Here is a 19,169-nt window from a genome sequence, read left to right as displayed (position 1 = left end):
GATACCCAAGAGGGTCACTGAGGTGCTAGGAAGTTAAATAGTGTTAGAACTAGTTCCTGCAAGGGTGTGTGTGTGTGTGTGTGTGTGTGTGTGTATATATCATTAGTTGTACTGGGGATTTGGTTCCTGACTATGTCTCTGCCCCTCCTACCCCTTTTGATGTGGCCTTCTCTTTTTGACTGGTTGTGGAAGATCTGTAATAGATACAGTTGTTGCTTCATTATGTCTATGAAACTAGGTGAGCTCAAGATCTTTCTACTCTTCCATTTTTCTTGGATATCCCTGTATATCTTATTTATAAAGCATTTTGTCTGATGTTCATGAAACAAAACTAATCTTGACTGAATATAATTTGTTGCTAAGACTGTCACTAAGCAAAGTCTCCTATTGTAGAATTGTGCAGATTTTGCAGATTCTGGAGTCTTTGGAATACTGTGGTTTGGCCCATTTCAAAAATTCATAGTTTCCCTGGTGAGGACCTGCATAAGGCCCATCTCCTTAAGGACCCCCTGGCTCCATTTTAAAACACCTCTTGCCATGAACGATCCTATTTCATTTCATCTTTTACATATTGATAAGGTACAAGCTTATCCAACCCTGACATAGAAAAGGTGCAAGACTGTAGGCTCTGAGTTCTTTGGATAACTTCCGTCTTCCACTTGGCACAGTGCTGTTTTACCCTTATACTGTCTGATCAAGTAAGAGCACATGTGGGACTGGGGATCACAGCAAGCCACATTTGAGAAGGCAAAAATACTTAAGAAGTAGATTAAAGTTCTGGGCATCCCCCAAGCAGGGCCACCCTCTGAGTTAGATGTACCCATGACTCTGAAAGGTATGGGTTAGGTACTGTGGCAGAGGACAACAGAAAGAGAAGAGTACCCTTAGGGTTTTGGTCCTGGCTTTGGAAGGGGGCAGAAACCTGGTACATCTATAGAGCAACATCTGTAGATGCATCCTAGCAGTGTGCATTCCTCCAGTAGAGCTACTCAGGAAGGAACAGGTAGGAAGTTCTCTTCCAATCAATGTGTGGGTTGAGAATATATTTTATCCACTCACCTCTCCTATGGCTCAAACCCCACTTTGACTATGTGGCATGCCTGTTTGTAGCAGGGGAGCACCATGTTTGCCAGCTTACTGCCTTTAGAAATGCTAGTGCTATTGGACACTGTAAATGCCCACACACCTATTTCTAATGTGGCCCCTATGGCCTGTAGAGAGGGAATAGGGGAAATTCCAACACATGTCTACAAATGGATTCAGTTGAGGCAACCTGACCTTATGGAATGCAGTTACTCTTCTGCCTGATACTGACACGATCTAGGTTGAAACCAGAATGGACCACAGCAGCCAGTGGGCTGAACTCAGAACTGTTTGGCTGATGATCACTCACAAGTCCTGGTTGTTAACGCTTTGCATTGATAGCTGGGCTATTCTAAGTGATTAACCCTATGGCTTGGACAATGGGAAACTAAGGGGTGGATGATCATGATTAAGCCCTTGTGGAGTCAGGGTATATGGAAAGACATTTGAGTTGCCTGTAAGAGCCTAAGGCAGTCCTCACTGCCTTCCATGTCCTGGCTCATAAGGCACTGAAACTCACTGGCAATCAGGAAATTGGTGCCCCAGCCCAGGTATGAGCCCTAGGAATTGACATTTCAATAGACACAGCAAATACAGACATATAGAAAGTGTCCACCATAGCAGCTAGGTGGGATGGCATGTTACCAAGGATGCCAGATTACTGTTGAAGTACAGTGACTTGGTTAATGGACTAATAGCATGTCCAATGTGTTCTAAATGATGCTCAAGGTAACTATCAAAAGAGTCTGAGTCCATCCACCAGAGTTCCCAACTGGTGAGGGATTGGTAGATTGATTACATTGACTATCTTCCTCTAAGTGAGGGTTCTAAATTATCTTGGTTTGTGTGGACACTGTATCTGGCATAATCCAAGCTTTCTCCTATTGTCATACAAACCAGGCTGCCACTATTAGGGGAATAGACAAGCTGAGCACCGTGTATGGATACTTTCATCAAATAGACAGTGATCAGGGGCACATTTCAAAGTCATGATATATAAGATCGGGCAGTCTTCCCTTTCTGCTGAGATTTCGCCTTGATCCATTTCACCATTTTGTCCAGATGAATTGGAGGATGGGAAAGGTTTGGAGAACAGTGGAAAAATAGATGGAAAATAAGTAAAAGGAATGCCGAGGCTAAGAAGCTCCTCTTGCTAATTTCTTTTTATTTTATCACATAAAGAGAAAATAGAACTTCTTTATTTGTGACAGTAGTTAAAGCCTGTTAAAGTTGTTTAGACACACTCTTTATTTCAGTAAAACTAAGCCATTGTTGTATTCTCTAATTTGCTGTATTAGGAGACCATATATCCAAGTCATGGCATATAGAGTGTACAATTTTATTAAGTCTGTAGCAGAATTCCAAATCAAACAATTTTATAAGAATAAGGAAAAATTGAATCTACTTGAGAGTCCAAACTCAGAGTGGACTCCAGACAAGGTATAATCAATGTTCCAGCCACCTTTCTCCACTGTGCTCTTGACTCTACCTTTCCCTGTGTGTGTTCTCCTCAGGATGACTATTCTAATGATGCCCAATATGACTGGAGGCAATAGAAAACCCTTAGCACATCCAACACTAGACAGGAAAAAAACCTCTTCTCTACCGGTGAAATAAAATTTCTTCCAAGAGTTTAAATGAGTCTTGTTAGGTGTAGTTGCTACAACTGGACCATAGGAATGCCATATGTTGATTGGCTCAAGACTGGCTTCTTGAGCCAATTATTAGCAAGTAGGATGAGACGATGAAGGCAAGCTTGGAGTCTAGGCATTAATCAAAATGCAGCTCTGGAGCTGGAAATTGCTTCTCTAGATTCACTTGAACAGTGTGTGTGTGTGTGTGGGGGGTATGTTTCTAAAGCAAAGGAGGGCTTTCTTAGGAGGAAAAGAAAAATTAATCCTTGGTAACCAATCATTGTGTTCATTATTTAAACACAACGGTTAGACTTAGCCTGGGGAATGGTGATGGTATAAAAAGAATACCCTACAGACTTATTTGGCCTGTCAGAAACCCATTCCTACATTTCCCAGATTATTACAATGGGAAAACATTTTTTTTTAATCTAAAATGCCATGTGAAACTTATGTAGCTTGGCCCAAATCCAACAATAAATCCATAGACTCAAAGGCCACTTCCAGATACTTTCTGCTGCTTTTAGCATATGAGTCTGTTGCTATGGCCGTTATGATGTTATATATTGTAAGCTATCACTTGAGAACAGGATCTAGAAAACTAAAAGTCCTGGGATAGGAAAGGGAAATTCTTCGTGGTAATGAGACCAGATGAAATAATTACTTGGGCATGAAAACTATGAAAAGCACTACTGTAAAAATGAGAGGATCTTGTGAGACTAGTATTTTATCCTTCCAAATGATTTTGAGATAGCCTTTGACATTACAACGTAAAATAGGACAATTATAAAACAACTGCGGGGGGGGGGCACCTGGGTGGCTCAGTCAGTTAAGTGTCCAACTTTTGGTTTTGGCTCAGGTCATGACTCACAGTTCATGGGTTTGAGCCCCGTGTTGGGCTCTGTGCTGATAGTGCAGAGGCAGAGCCTGCTTAGGATTTTCTCTCCCCCACTTGCTCTGCCCCACCCTCTCTCTCTTCCTTGCTCTCAAAATAAACTTAAAAAAAAAAACTAGGAAGAGAAGGGTGGAAGAATGAAGGGAAATGGTAGAGTGAGAGAGAAAGCACTGTGGGAACAATAGTCGCCATTTCTCTTAACTTTCAGATTTTTAAAATTCTGAATTCTGGCAAAATTTCTTGGCTTCAAACCTGCAAAATTGCTCTCAGCGGTGTCCTTTCCACTGTATAACCAATATATTGAGTTTTCACACTAACATTGTATTCCCAAGATGTGAAATTCTTTATAATGAATGCAATATTTACCATCTTTTTTGAGAATACTGGTCCTACTTCTGAAGTTCTCGTAATTATTTTCATTGGTACAGATTTAATTTTTGTGCCTCTGATTCAAAGTTGAGTGGCTTCCCTCCAATGTTGGGTGCTATTTGTATACCTTAGTATTGAAATTTCATCATGAACCACCTGTGTTTCCCATACAACTTGCTTGAAGAAATAGGTCAGGGTGCTGGGTTTGTGAGATAGTTGAGTCTAAGGTGTAAGGGAGATGGTGGGACAAACTTGTAGGCAGGCTGTGTTAGTAGCTAATGATCTGGACACAGAGTATTCTTTCTCCTCTGGGTGTTAAGAAACTGAAGACTTTGCTCTGTGTCTCCAATTCAAATATCCTTACTCTCTGCTCTGGCCTAGGAGAAATTATGTTTTGTTCTCTTCCTGATTCAAGGAGGGAGAGCATACGCAGGAGTCAAAATGCATAGCTACTGTAAGTCCCCCCAGGATCCCAGGCATTGCAGGTTCAAACTCTGTCTTGTTTGGAGCATCCTTGAAGCCATTCTGCATGTTCAACAATACCCTTCCTCATGTATTTTGAATAATGAATTCATTTTTCAACTGGATACTGTGTCTATCATTTTTTAAGAATTTATCTTAATTGATGGTCCCCAGAGTATACTATTTGTTGTTTTCTAGTGGGATTATAAATTTATTAAATCTCTTTTCAATCATTTTTAGAGCTTAAGGCAAAACGAGGGAGCTACAGCAGATATTCTGCCATTTTAAGTAAAAGTCTTTATTCTTATTTCTTTGTTTATTCTTGTATTCTATATTTTCACAGTAATATGGAATTAAGTAGTTGTGGAATTTTTTTCAAACATATCATTCCTATGAGAACCAGATCAATATCTTTTTGTTTTCCTCCATTTTCACAATTACCATCTGTGATTGACCATGATAAGGCCTGCAGTAGGCTGAGAACAGAGCTTGAAAGTACGAACTATGCAGCTAGAATCTTTTCATGTGTTTAATAAACCTTTCATGTTGATGTAGTTCCCTCTCCCAGCCTAATGGTCTAATAACATTGTCACAGCTCATCGCTGGCTCCTATGTCTTGGAAGACTTGCCATTGTTTCTTGTGGATTGCCAAGACCATGAGCTTTGGAACTATGGGGGCTCTCAAGAACCTTAAAACACTTCCATAGATGTTGTCTCCTTTCAACACAGAGGCTCAGCAACATTAAGTTGTTCAAACTTGCAGAGCTAATTATAGTGTTGAATGCTGAACTTGCTGGCTCAAAGTCTGCTTTGCTAAGCCAAAGAACCTTTATTCAATGCCATACTTAGTAAAGATACTTTACATTGGCTCCCGCCAATATGATGTATGATACCCTCACATCCAATGATGTATTACTAGATGTCACATAAGATCTGAATTTTCTATAATGCCTTAAGCATGTGCTAGAAACTTAAAAGGCATTCATTTAAAAAGCTTAGATTCTGATTGTCATCTTCAAGGCTGGAAAAAATATTCTTCCAAGATGTGTAACTTAACCTTTGTTCCAGAGAAAATAAGACCATAAACTGGTCACATGAGAGAATGATGCTGCACATTTTTATTGATAAATATATCAGGCAATGGCAAGACTCAGGTCCTGGACTATCTAGTATGTCATTTAAAGTTGGGTCTAAAGCTCAGTGTAGGAAGCTTTATTCCAGAGTCTTATTAGTGGTTTCTCAGAAGTATGTGTGTTCTCTGAGCATGTGTATACTGTGTGTTTTCCAGTTTATGTCTTAGTCATATATGTATATTACATCTTCCCCCACTAATGTATGTTAACTCTACAGTATTTCCCCTTAGTATTTTCCCTCCTGATGACTGCTTTAACAATAGTTGAATTAAATTTAATTTTAATCTATATGAATTTAACAAGTGAAAGGTTTTATAACACTGATTTTTAAATATTCCTAAATACCATTCTAAATTTTTAACTACATTATAATGGAGAATGGTGTGAATGGAGGAACCTGAATATTAAATATAAAACAAAGGGATGTTTTAAAATATGCTCATAATGAGGGATTTAAGATAATCATCTGGATTACCATCATTAATACCATCATCTAGGAACAATATGATACTTAGCAACTGACTATTAGAAATCTACTCAATTTAGAAAAAAAATTTTGAAGGAAAAAACACTGAGATTAAATAATTTATTACCATTGCTAAGATGAACACATATGTGATACTCGATTTTATGCAGGACTTTAAAAAAATAGTTTTAATACAGTATCAAAATTTACACAAGTATTTTGTCAAAAGACCAGTGTTCCTTGTATTAGCTTCTGCAGTCTCTACTGCAGGCACAAAAACTTGTTTTAAATGTCTTCAGAGCGTAGGAATACAACAATTTAAGGATGAAAGCTTTTCTACGAGAGAAGGTGTAAATATAGCAAGCAATTTTCTTTTACAGAGTAATAATATAACATTTCAAAAGAAAGATAAGCTTAACTGGTAACCCAATTTCAATAATTAGAGAGATAATTCTATAGTAAATTAATTCTATAGTAAATTAATTCATAAATATTTTCTGAAAACAGAGGGCTGTTTTTTCATCATAGTAACATTTAAAAAAGTATAACGAAATACCTTCACATTCCTTGACCAATGACAATTAATATACTATAATGAGTCCATTATAAAAACAACAGCAATGATGAATATCTGCAATGAATCCAATCTGAGTAATTGAGAAGAACTCTAAAAACTGGGAATTGTTGCATTCCTACTTTTATAATCTTAAACTACAATAAAAACTTAGCATTCTGTCACAGGCCTCTTGCACATTCATACAAGAAACTATCATTGCATTTGAAAAACACAAAATACCTATCATAGCATTTCCAATACACACAGTCTAATATTATATATATATATATATACCAAAAATAAGAAACTAAGCAAAGCTAGCACACCTCTTTTTCAAACCTCAAGCAATCTGAACAAGAGCTTTTAGCCTCAATAATGAAAGACATGCGTCAGTTTCATAAAACGTTAGCTGCTGTAGGCAAAGAAAGCTTTTTCATAAATGCAGTGCAATATTTTAAAGTTTACATAAAGTTTATTAAATATAACAGCAGATCTAGAAACTAAATTGTAGAAATTGACATCTCACAGCTGGAAACACTTAGAAAAATTATGTTTGCTTGTTCTTTAATTGGAATTAATATTAACATCAATGGCTACATTGAATGAATATGGAAGTAGATATGCCCCCAAGATGTGTCTTCATGAATATAGCAAGATTAAAAGAAAAGCTATATTTATCTTGATCACTTGAAATAAATGGTACTCTCTGATAAGCACTCTACAAAAAATCTTGCTACCCTTCTGGCTGGTAGAGAATTTATGGGGTAGTTTTAGCACCTCAAAAGTCAAAACAGAATCCCAGAAATCTAATCTTGCCTTACATCCAAATTAATTATGCATCAGGAACTCATAATTTTTTGACTATAATACAAGAAATAGGTGCCCAACTCTCAGATTTGGAAAGCTGGAAGCCACCTCTTCCTCAACACATCATGGTAGAAAACTCCCACCATTCTGTGCAATGAGTCAACTCTATGAAAACCACTGAGGCCCTACTGGACTCTTCTAATCTTAGATCTTAGAAGTCAAAAACATTTTAACTCTAATGAAAATATTGGTACCAAAATGGTGATTTTCAAAGCTGTTTTAAATTAACTCGAGATGGGCTACTGTGGACATGGAAACCAGAGACATGACATACAGCATACTGAAGGTGTTAGAGGGAAAATATGTGCAATGTACAATCACTCCATGTTATTCAAAGAGTCCAGGTGTGCAGAAACCCACTTTTTTCTTCTTTTATCTCTCTCTGGCAGTGGTGACCTCCTGTTTGAAAGAGTGCCTTTCACATTGGTCCTTTGTACTGGTTTCCAGACAAATGTTGCCTAATTCCAGGACAGGAACCGGCAGCATCTCCAAGTTTCCTCCATACAACCTTAAAAAAGGTAAAAATAAAAAAAAATAATAAAAATAAACATCTTAATTGCCTTTTCCACAAAGAGATTTGTGGTTTTTAAAGGGGGATCTATGAGAGGGGCAAAGAGGAATGTGAAGACAAGAGACAAAATAACCCCATGAATGAGCTCAAACATGATGAAATGTGATGGAAGTTTCTAAATCACAAGAGTTACTCAGTAGAGGGAACTACAATGCTTTGTAATAATCAGGGCCAACATTAAAGAATGATGTGCCAACTGACATGCGTGGTCCTCAACTTGGGTTGTACACGATGCACCTGAAGAACCTTAAACAGTAACTCCAATTCTCAGATTGACTGCATGGTAAAGGGGAGGCATGTTCATCTGTATTTTTTCTTAAGGCTTCCAATATAATTCTGTATAGCCAGAATTAAGAACATGTGAACAAAATCATCTTGGTTCTTCTATACATCTTGAACACAAGGGATACCAAAATGTTTAATCCACTAAGGAAAATGGAGTTTTTGTTCTTGAGTTATTATTAAGCCCTGAGCTGGTAGGACTTAGGGCCACTAGTAAATTTCCATAGCTTTCCCTACAGAGCAGGGGCCTCAGTCATAGCTACTGAGTTAGCTACCAAACTGTACTACCTCTCAGATTATCAAAGCAGAGAGCAACCAAATGCAGGAAAAAGAGAATAAAACCAAGAGTCCCCCCAATAGATATAATACATAAAAATGGGGCCATTTTAGAGGGAAAGTAGCAAAAGGTAAGGTTACGAAAAATGTAAAGCCACTGAATTCATCAGTGATACACCAATATGCTAATGTGAACTGGAAAATGCACATACACCCCTCCCCCCCCCCACGTGGAAAACAGTAACCCTTCTTGTGTTTCACAATAAGGATTAATTTCGGATTGATTCATTCCCTAAAAATTTACATTGCTCTTACATGAACACAAAACTGTTGGTTCATTAATTATTGATAGACTTTTTTTTGTTTTTGAATTTTTTAAAAATAGATACTCTAGGGAAACCTAATACTAGTCATGGTAATATATAAGAATATAGGATTCTGTCTACCTTCATTTCTAAGCCAATGAAACCATTAGTCTCTCTTTTGATGGACACCACTAGGCAGTAGAAATAACCTGTTCTATTTGAAAAGAGTTGTACTGATGGTCTTTAAATATTAGAAAAGGAATGCTCTAGCAACAGATGGCTCAAGCTGTCCACAAGGAAGGTAGGAATGTCCCATTTCTTAATAAATAGACTGAAAAAATGCAAACACTGAATCAAGGGGTCCAAGGATGCTCTGGACCTTGCTTTCTAGCCCTTACATGGTATCTACACCTGCCCCGAATGTTTTGAATGTCTCATTGAGAAGCAGAGGATAGACTCAAAGACCTGAACAAAGCATAGACAAAAAGCATTAGAGGGTTACAACTCCAAAGTGCAAGCCCTCCTCAAGTACTCAGACGTAGAATACCATGGGCCTTAACCCTGAAATTGCTATGTAGTGAAAGAGTCAGAGAAGGCAAAACTCTGAAACGAGCCAATGGTACTAAGGTGGACACAGAGAATAGGAAAAAAAAACCAGAATAGGTGGGTGTCTGAGGTAACCAGTCAACTTGTTCAGCTCTTCTCAGGGAATTTACAAAAGCCAAACAGACCTAAGATAGATATGCTGCACTATAAGAAATAGTAAATGTATTTTTGTGGCACAGTTTGGGAAGAGAATAAAAGCACTTCTTACTAACCACTAATTACTAATCAACACGATGATGCTAACAGTCACTTCATTGTACACTGGTTGACAACTGATCTCCAGAAGGAACACCAGAAACTGAGACCAAACTTATTATCCTAAATTCTACCTGAGTCTTATAACTGATCTCACATTATAAGAAAACTTTACATTTCTATTAAATTGTTACAAAAGCACATAGTTTCTGGAATAGGTTTTATAACTTGAGCTAGTTTCTAAGAAATTATCTATGAAAATACCTCACAATTCATATTTCTCGTTGCTCTCTAGTATGCACGGAGTTCAATGTTCATATAATTTATAATGGTAACACAAACATTTTAAACCAACACTTTTTTCTCTTGGCTTTTAAATAGTTTCCAAATATGAGAGTGCTAATTATCAGATTTGGCCTCACTTGTATTTTTTTCTTCAAATTTTGGGACTCAGACAAAAGTAGATAAGTAAAAGGAACTTTTAGGAAGGCAAGCTTTTGGCTTCCTGAAAATATCTCCTGCATGGAAAAACACCACTACCACTGCATATGATCTTTTGAAGCATTTTTGAAACATTTTTGGAAATCTAGGCAAACAAAGATCAACATGAGCTAATCAAGACCCATTCCATTAGTATGTCTCTTGTGTGACTAAGAAATGAATTTTCTAGTTCAGAAGTCTTGTATCTAAAACGAAAAGGCAAGAAAATAATCCTAGCATGTGTTTTTACAGAAATTCAGGCATTATGCAAAAAGGAGAGGGTCCTCTCTGTAAGATGCTTTGCTTTTAGAAGTCCCCAGATTCACCACACTTGGGAAAGGGGTGATTGCTAGGACTCAAGAGGAGATTGGGGTATCGTCCTGACTTCCTTAAAGAAAAAATTGATCGAGCAATTTTATTTTGGGAATTCAGTCTCTTCTAATATAAAAGGCAAGTGTGGAGATGGTACCCAGGGCTTCCTATATCCAAATTCCCCAGGGGCTGGGGTGAAACCTAGACATCTGGATTACAGAGGACACCCATGTAATACTTGGGAGAATCGCTGTGGGAGGATCTTCTCTGTGGTCTCTTCTGGCTCTACAATTCCTCATGTCTGAACTTTAGTTCTCATTCCATAATCAACAGATGAGAAGCAACAGGTATGTTTAAGGTATGTAGCTTAAATTTTTGAATGTATCTGAAGGAAATATTCAAATGTAAAACTTAAGAATAGGCTGAACAGCTACAGAAGGTGAAGAGTGGTGGGAAATTATGACTTCCAGAACTAATGACCTTTTGAAAATAGACAAAAATAGATATGCAGAAAAGAAAAAAAGCAGACTAAAACTGTGGCCCCACCACATATAAAATGCCCACAGGACTTAAAACATTTACCGGATTCCAAGAACATCTCAACGAGGTAGATACATGAGAATATTTGGTTCTAATAGCTTAAAGGTAATTCTAGTCAATTTTGATATCCTAATGGACAAAGAATAGGAGGATAAAAGTACAACATAGAGCCTATTAAAATCAGTGCTTAATCTATGATTTTTATTTGAACAAATGGCTTCCTCTATAATATTTAGCTTTTTAACAACTTCACCAATTATATTCTCGATTAAATGATATATCCATGCATATTACTCAAAATTTAGCCAGGGATTAATAATAAATACAAATCACATTCTTGATTAGATATGTATCATGAAAATAGCATGTCAATTCTTTTACTGTGTTTCTCTAATTTCATAGATTTCTATGTGTATCTCTTAAGTTCATATTTATTTCTAAATTTCTGAGCTTTCATCAACACTGAAAGGTAAAGCTACTACTTTGCAAAACAGGCAGCGCACATATCATATGAAGAACCAAGAAAATGTTACCTAGTAAGATGATTTTTCCCCCAAGTATAGCTGTAAATAAGTCTGAAGAAGGCTGTGTTTTATCACAGGCTTTTAAACTGATTTTTTGGTACCTCTTAAAAGTATGAAACAGAAACCCATTTATCAAAACTAGCAACACAATATCTTGAACAGTAAATTATGTAAAAATGTTCCTGGATCATTCTGGAATACAGAATTGGCTGATTATCGGTTACCTGAATATTTTATGACTGTGTTAATAAAGCTGCAATAAAATATGTTAAAATAAAACCAATTCCCCTTGTTTGGATCTTTAATATAAAAATATCAAGGCATTTGGCCAGCATTATAAAAAGTAGGTATTCATAAAATGATAACTAAGCTGCAATGGGGCTTTCAACACAGAATACACAATAAAGCACATTAAACTTACATTGCACATTTCTCTGACTATAGCTTTTTCTGTCTCACTAAGGTCATTTTCATACTCTTTACCCTGTTGACGATCTATAGTTTCCTGAACATCCAAGACCTGGATATGTTGAAAAAGAAAAGCAAATTTCACATGGAAAAAAACTTGTTAGTTTAGTTTATGAATTAAACCATAAAGGAGGTCCACTTTGCAAAACCTTTTGGTTTTCCCCGTCTCTGCATATCAGAGTGGATTAGTACATGGCACAATCTTGTAAAATGATTGTTATGAAACCTACTAGGAATCAATTCTCGATTTTCAAATGGTCTTTAAAAGCAATCTATTGTATCACTAATAGTCAATTGAATTCACTAATATCTAAAATAATTAGATGCATTAATTAATTTGGTCATTAAGATAACTTGCCTGTGTCAACCATTTGCAGAAAGTCAGTAATTCTTGCTCCATTGTAAAGATGAGCAATATAATTAATTTTATGCCAAATAATCCAAATGATATGTAGACATGGCCTATAGAAAAGACTAAAAGAAATTGTAGTCAAAACCCAGGAATATGTACGTAAGAACTCGAGGTAACATTAGCACTACTAACTTCACAGTTCTTGCCTGGACATGTTCCCAGGGACTAGAAAAGGACTACGGAGATGGTTCTTAGATAATATCAAAGAGAAGAACTGGCTCCTTGTGAAAATATTTGAGCAACACTTTCAGCATTTTTCATTAGAGCAAAGTGTTGGGATGAGATGCTTTTAAGCAATCTTAGAGGCATGCGATTCCACTTCTCTAAGTTATCTCTAAATGGATTCAAAATAATATTTCTTGAAATATGCCTGTAGAATTTTCATGCCATACTTTCTATAGGTCAAAGGGGAGAAAACTTTGGTTTTGAGTGTTGTCTGTTACTTTTTTCTGTATCAGCTGGGAAGCCAAAGCACTAATGTAGCAAAAAGACAACCCAAAACAAAGAAAAAAAAACACAGAAAAAAAATGCTTTTCTAAAAGCTCTTCTATGAATCCCACTGGACTGCGACATTGCTAACCTCCTTGGTTCTGTGGTCATCACGGTCAATGCTGATGGCCACACCTAAAGGTATTACCTGAGAATTGGCACTAATGAACAGTTGAGCCAAAATAAATGATTTAAACATGAAGTGGACCCTTCATGTCAAGTTCATACATACAGAGTCTATATGGATTATTTACTAGTATTCAATCCTGAAATAATCTAACTCACAAACTACTCCCTTATTAACTCAAAATGTCTAGCCATTATTACTATGTAGGTACTTTAAAAGAGGATATCACGGTAGTAAATGAAAGCCTCATCCTGGTACTCAGAGTCAGTTCACATTCTTTATATACTTACAGGAAATCACTGCCTATGCTCAGTGAATATTCATAGAAAACTTAATTCCTGGAACAAGCTCATTTGCCTACAAATTCAATGTCTAATGCACCTAAGACAAGTGTACTTCAAATCAGTTAATTTCTACTAAATGAAGTGAAGCTCCAATTAATAGGATGAATTTTAAAGCAAGATAAATGTGGTGTTATTACAAGTGGGCTAATTTCTCACAGTGATTTACAGCACTTTCCTCCCAAACCATGACCACAGAGTTTATCAAAGCCTAGAGATTTTTTTTTTTTTTTTGGAGATGTATCAGAAGATGAGAAACTGAACCATTGTTCTAATTAATCCTTTTACAACAGAAAAATTTTATGACCTAAATCAGCTCTAGATCTGTGGGCTTTTAAAAACAAAACATATTGAATGGCTCCATTTCTTCTTTTGCACTGCGATTTCCCTAAGATGCATTTCTCACAGGCATTATTTCCCCTAGGCACATATTTCTGTTTCACGACACAGTTAACTCACGGAAGCAAACATACTCTGTATTCAAGAGCCTCCACTTATCCAAGAAAGATGCTTCAGTTGCTTGGTGTTACCCATCTGCCAACTGAGGGCACTTAACGTATTCTGATTATAACATAATATCTTTCTTTCTTGAGATAAAATTTTATATGAAAATTAGAAAATGAATTCAGAGAAAATTGAAGAGCTCCTCCTTGCCCTTCCCTTCCCTTCCTTTTAGGCCATAGGAACACAGCTGCATTGACAAATTTGGGAAAGATTGCAAGGCTATCCTCTATGCTGATCTGATTCAAATTACACTTGCCATTTAATAAGGCATCAGGCCGAAACAGTTTTCAGTTTGAAAAGTAGAGCAATGTGTTGCTTTTGGAGTATGTGCAGACACAAACACTACAGGATTGAAGCCACTCTCATTTTTTATTTCTAAGATGCTTTTCAGATAGCGTCTGGTTCATGCTCAAGTAACAGCATGTTTAGCATGCTGTTCATGCTTAACAGCATCCAAATGCTGTTGCAGAGAGCAAGATGTTGGTCAGGTGATAAATCAGCACCCACCAGATGCAGGGCGGAGCCCCTCATTCGGGGAGGCCTTCCCAGGTAAATTCCTCTTGGTTGTTCACTTGGTGAGTTATTCCAACCAAGACAGAAAATGCCAAGTGCATTGCACTGGCCACCAGCACAGTGCTGCTACCTTCACTCAGGAGCAATCAGTATGTGCTTGGGAGGAGCAACTCATTTCATTAAAGTTATAGCAAAATATAACGAGGGGGCTCAATCTTCTGCTAAAATCACATCAAATAAATATTTTAAATTTCTCCTCTACTTGCTTTCTGCATGCCAGAGAAAGTGTGGCCCATTCCAAAAGAGTGAATCTTCAGGTTATTATTGATAAATCATTCCAAAACCAAAACACTTTTTAGTAAAGTTGTGAAATTCTTGTGGCAAGAGCAGGACTGAAGCATGCTACCTACTTTATGGCTCAGAAAGGTTTCACCAAGGCTACCTGTGAGGAATTACAGATAATCTGAAGGACAGGATTTCATACCTTGGAAATGATAAAACTTGAAGGGACTGTCTCAATTTTTAAGGTAATGTTTATTGCCTACATCAGTTTCTCCTCTTAGATAATATTTATATTGTTATTACTTTTACTTATGGCACTTATTTATGGGAAAGCTCATTATTGGTAAAGAAAATAAATGATACATTTCAGCTAAATCTTTTTTGAAATTATCGCAGAATCTGAAGTAAAAGATAAAAGTAGCTTTATGAAGAAGACCACCTATTTTCTAATACTCTACGGAAGAGCATTAACTCAACTTTGAACATCTAACTTCTATTTAATGGAGGATAGAGTAGGTTTTTTATTTCAATGTCTTCTTTCAAGTTGCACAATGTACCTCAATTGCATAAAGAAAGAAAAATATGATAACCTTCCTTATTTTGCCTATTAACTTCCTATATTTGAAGACATGCATACTATAAACACCGCACATAAAATACCCAAAACAATATTTTACACAAATGGATATACATGCACATCAGACTTCAACTTCGATGCAGATTGATATGAATCACATTACTCAAGACAAAATGATAAAACCAGAGATTCAACCATAAGTACTCAAACCCGTTGTCAATTTAAAAACAAGTACACTTCAAAAATTAAAAGAGTTACACCATAAGGGGGTCAAAAAATAAAGTATCTATGGTTAAAACAAGACTGTGAGGACTACCAGACTAAAGCAAACAAGCCACAACACAACTGAAGTTCTGGATAAACGGTTGTACACAGTTGGTTACCTTAAGAGAATGTACCACAGGTTCAGGCTGCTGAGAAGGTGTGGTATGTCCACTGAAGCTAGCTGGAGAGGTGGGTGGACTGTTACTCCCATCAGCCCCTGATGACAACCTAAAAGAACCCTTAGTAGAAAATCAACAACTTTGTTATTAAAACAAAAGTCGTTTAGAACTGCATAGATGTCATTCAGTATTCAATTTCACTGCCAAATGAAAATTAGCTAGTTTCTTCATTTTTTTCTAGCCTGTCCTAAGATGCTATCAACCTGTTAACTAGAATACACTCGCTGCTTGACCAGCAAGAACACTTAACCAAGAGCCATCACGATGCGTGTCCAGATGTCATTTCTGATTTGCCAAAGAGAGCAATGCCCCCTAAGGAATGCCCATTAAGAATATTTCAGGAATGATTCTTGAAACTTAAAGATGCTCAAGAGTAGGGATTTTGTGAGTTAGCAGCGGAGTTAAACATGCTCACTCAGCAAGACAAATGCTATATTCCATATGTCTCCGAAAATTCGGACACATCACATTCTGGCATTGGAGAAATGGTGTGTCTTATAAAACCCTTCTTTGAAGTAAAGACCTACAGTGGAGCATTTTTCAAAGAGATTCATCCAAATTCAACATTTTCTTTAAGGAAAAAAATATTTTTGGTGTTTTAAAAAATGAAAAACAAAACAGGTCACAAATTAGATATTTGTACTTTAGTGACTCTTTGACTTAATTGCTGAAAAACCAGAACTTAGGCCCTATTAATTTGGCCTGTGAGGGTTGCAGTCACCCATGCAGTAACTGGGAAAAAGTAAAACTTCAGTTACTTCCCCTCCTAGAAAAAAGCAGCCAAATGGAAAGTCTCCAAACCTGTTTTTAGGGTGATCATTACACCCAAAGGGCCTGAGGGATTTTAATTTCTGTCCATCAACGAATCTGATTTTTTCATGCCTAATAGATTAATAACTGCTCCATTTCACTCAATCCTAGGACTCTAATACCCTGAGAAGGAGACACTGAAGGTACATGTGTGGATTCACAAACGCAGGAAACAACTGCGATGAGACGTTTATTTTCCAGCACCCACAGAAGTGTTTCTGTGTTGTGCGCTTTAGTGATGGGAGGGAGAATCTGAGAGCAGCAACAGTGAGAAATATGGGTTTTATGCAAACCATACCATTTGTAGAGAATCTGACAATCCCCTTCAATTTTTACAAAAATTATAATCTATGCAATTTGGAGTACCTTCCCCCTTCCCTGGTCACTTCCTTTCTTCCCGTGTTCTTGAAGGCTATCCTTGCCACCTCATAAGCCAACTGAAGCCGTGTTCTTTTCCTTGCTCAAAGAGTTATACAATCAAAGCAGGTCCTGCCCCCGACCCTCACTAATCAACGGGGAGAGGAAGCTGTGGGATATGACGTTTAGGGGACTTCCCCAGTCTGTCCTCCATTGCTACTAATGATTACATTAATAGCAGGTGATAACACAGGAAAGCCAATTATAATAGCCCTAACCCCCATCTGGGGATAAAGTGTATAGGTTTTCCTGTATTTGTAATTCAGATCAAATCAGACATAAGAGTACCTGAAACAAACAATAGAAGGGAACTTAGTAGAAAATTAAAGACGGTTAAGGGGCATACCATTCCCCCCACAACTTGACCACCAAATTGTGGTCATCCTCATCCTCTGTAGAGATGCAAGTTTTCCAAAATGAAGGAGTTATAAAGGAAGCTATTCTCCGAATAGCTCTGGTCTTCTACTATTCTCTTTCCCCACTGCTACCACCGTTATGAACAGTTTTGAAAAGGCTTCTGAGGTTATGCAGAGTTCACTTCAAACTTCTCATTTAGGACCCACTACTGCAGTACAGTTTTCCCTCTGACTGGTAATCTAACTGGGCAGCCTATAATACTCCCCCTCTGGGCTTCCCTCCTTCCAGTTCTTCCTTTCAAACCTCGTGCTGCCCAGCCCTTCTGTTTCAAATGTTAGCTTCCCAGACCTGGCAAAATGGCAGACGTATAATCCTAGCATGCTTTGACTTGGGCAAGGGGCCTCTATCTTTCAGGGCTTTTGGTTTTAGAGAATTTCTAAGATCAATGAGAAGTAGCTTCCCTAAACCAAATCCTCTGGGCAATTTAGCACTGTTTAAACTTAAAGCGAGTCCTGCTCTACCTTTAAACACTCTTTTATCTCAATAATAATAATAATAATAATAATAGCTAAAATAGGACCTGCACAGTGGGGAAAACTCATTCATGAATTAAAGTTGTCCTTCAAATGTGCTTAGTAAGCCAAGGACTAGTAATTACAAGAAAGTTCAAGGTTCATATTTTATGTGGTTTTTGTAAAGTTGCAAAGGTAAGCAAGTGCCTGGTAAAGTTGTCCACCAACAGGTGCTCAATAGTTTTCTAGATTATAACACAACAAGCACTTCCTTCTATCCTGTCTCATTTAGTTACCATAAAATAAAAGGTTATATATCTATGTGCTTAGTAGAATCAGACCAATATTTGGAGAGTTACCTAGGTTCAATCCATACATACTCTCAGTTGACTAGTACATTTTCACAGAAATGTTTTTTACAATGTGCCGAGTGAAATACTAGTAAAACAAATGATTTTAAACAGTCTCTTCAAATTTATTACAATAACATTAAGTCTGTTTATTTACATTGTAACCTGACTGGCTCAGGAGATAGGGAACTTAAAAAGAAGAAAATCTTAATAAAATTGGAAACATGACTCAAGGTCACTGGTTTTCAAACCACACATGATCACAAAGTGCATGCACCACCTCCTGGGTGGGCAATTGATTTTCAAAGGCAAGGAATAATTTTCTGGGCTGGTCTACAGACAGTTCCTTTTCATGGCCCCGGACCTTTTAAACTCCTTCTTATGAAAGGTGCAGGGTCCCTTTGATCTTCTCCAATGCTTGGGGTTACTCAACTTTCAACCCCAACCATGTTCGGTGGGGGTGGGCGGGGGAGGGACGGACACTGACAGTAACCATTTAGGAAATGAAAGGCTCTATTCCCAGCTTCCCTTCCCAGACTCAGACACACACAACAACTTTCTTTTGTGTGTACAGACTTGTTCTCTCCCCCCAGTGTAACTTTGTCTCTAGCAACAGAAGCCATCTGTATGCACAAGCAAATGCCGCAGCTGGCTCGTCTTCACTCACCGGGAGAGTGGGCAGGCATCGTCCTATTCCTCGGCACCCTTGCCACCACTGCAAGACCCGCCGGGCTCTGGGCCCCCAGCCTTTCTCCATATTTGAGCTGTTTCTAGTTGGAGGTTGCCTTCTATTCTGGGTGGCCTTATATTTGGAACAATATAGTACAATCACTCAGAAAAATACTGTTTCCCAGGTCTCAAGAAAGCAGATAGAACAAGAAGCTTAATGAAATGAACCACAATGACCACAATGGCAAGCTGTAACATGCACCTCAAACTAGGGAAAAAAAACGAAAATAAAAATAAATTGTCTGTTAGAACTAATTCTTAAGCTATCAAAAAGAAGTAGATGAT

The 19,169-nt window shown here is 37.4% G+C and overlaps 1 protein-coding gene across 7 annotated transcripts in view; it reads right to left on the bottom strand.

Annotated features, from left to right (window-relative positions):
- Window positions 1-6,145: 6,145 nt before the first annotated feature.
- CCDC85A (coiled-coil domain containing 85A) overlaps window positions 6,146-19,169 on the bottom strand; it is a 202,282-nt gene continuing 189,258 nt past the window's right edge. For 2 of the 7 annotated variants that reach the window (XM_006930111.5, XM_023251680.2), the window contains one exon: window positions 6,146-7,970. In XM_006930111.5, coding sequence (XP_006930173.1) covers window positions 7,881-7,970 — 90 coding nt within the window. In that variant the 3' untranslated portion in view covers window positions 6,146-7,880. Of the gene's footprint in view, window positions 7,971-11,974; window positions 12,074-15,649; window positions 15,770-18,822; window positions 18,958-19,169 lie in introns of all 7 variants that reach the window. The other 5 variants (XM_019827240.3, XM_003984016.5, XM_019827241.3 and 2 more) reach the window with 5 other exon arrangements.

This window comes from Felis catus, chromosome A3, assembly GCF_018350175.1.
Source record: "Felis catus isolate Fca126 chromosome A3, F.catus_Fca126_mat1.0, whole genome shotgun sequence".
NCBI lineage: Eukaryota > Metazoa > Chordata > Mammalia > Carnivora > Felidae > Felis > Felis catus.
This window is presented reverse-complemented; position numbering and strand designations above follow the sequence as displayed.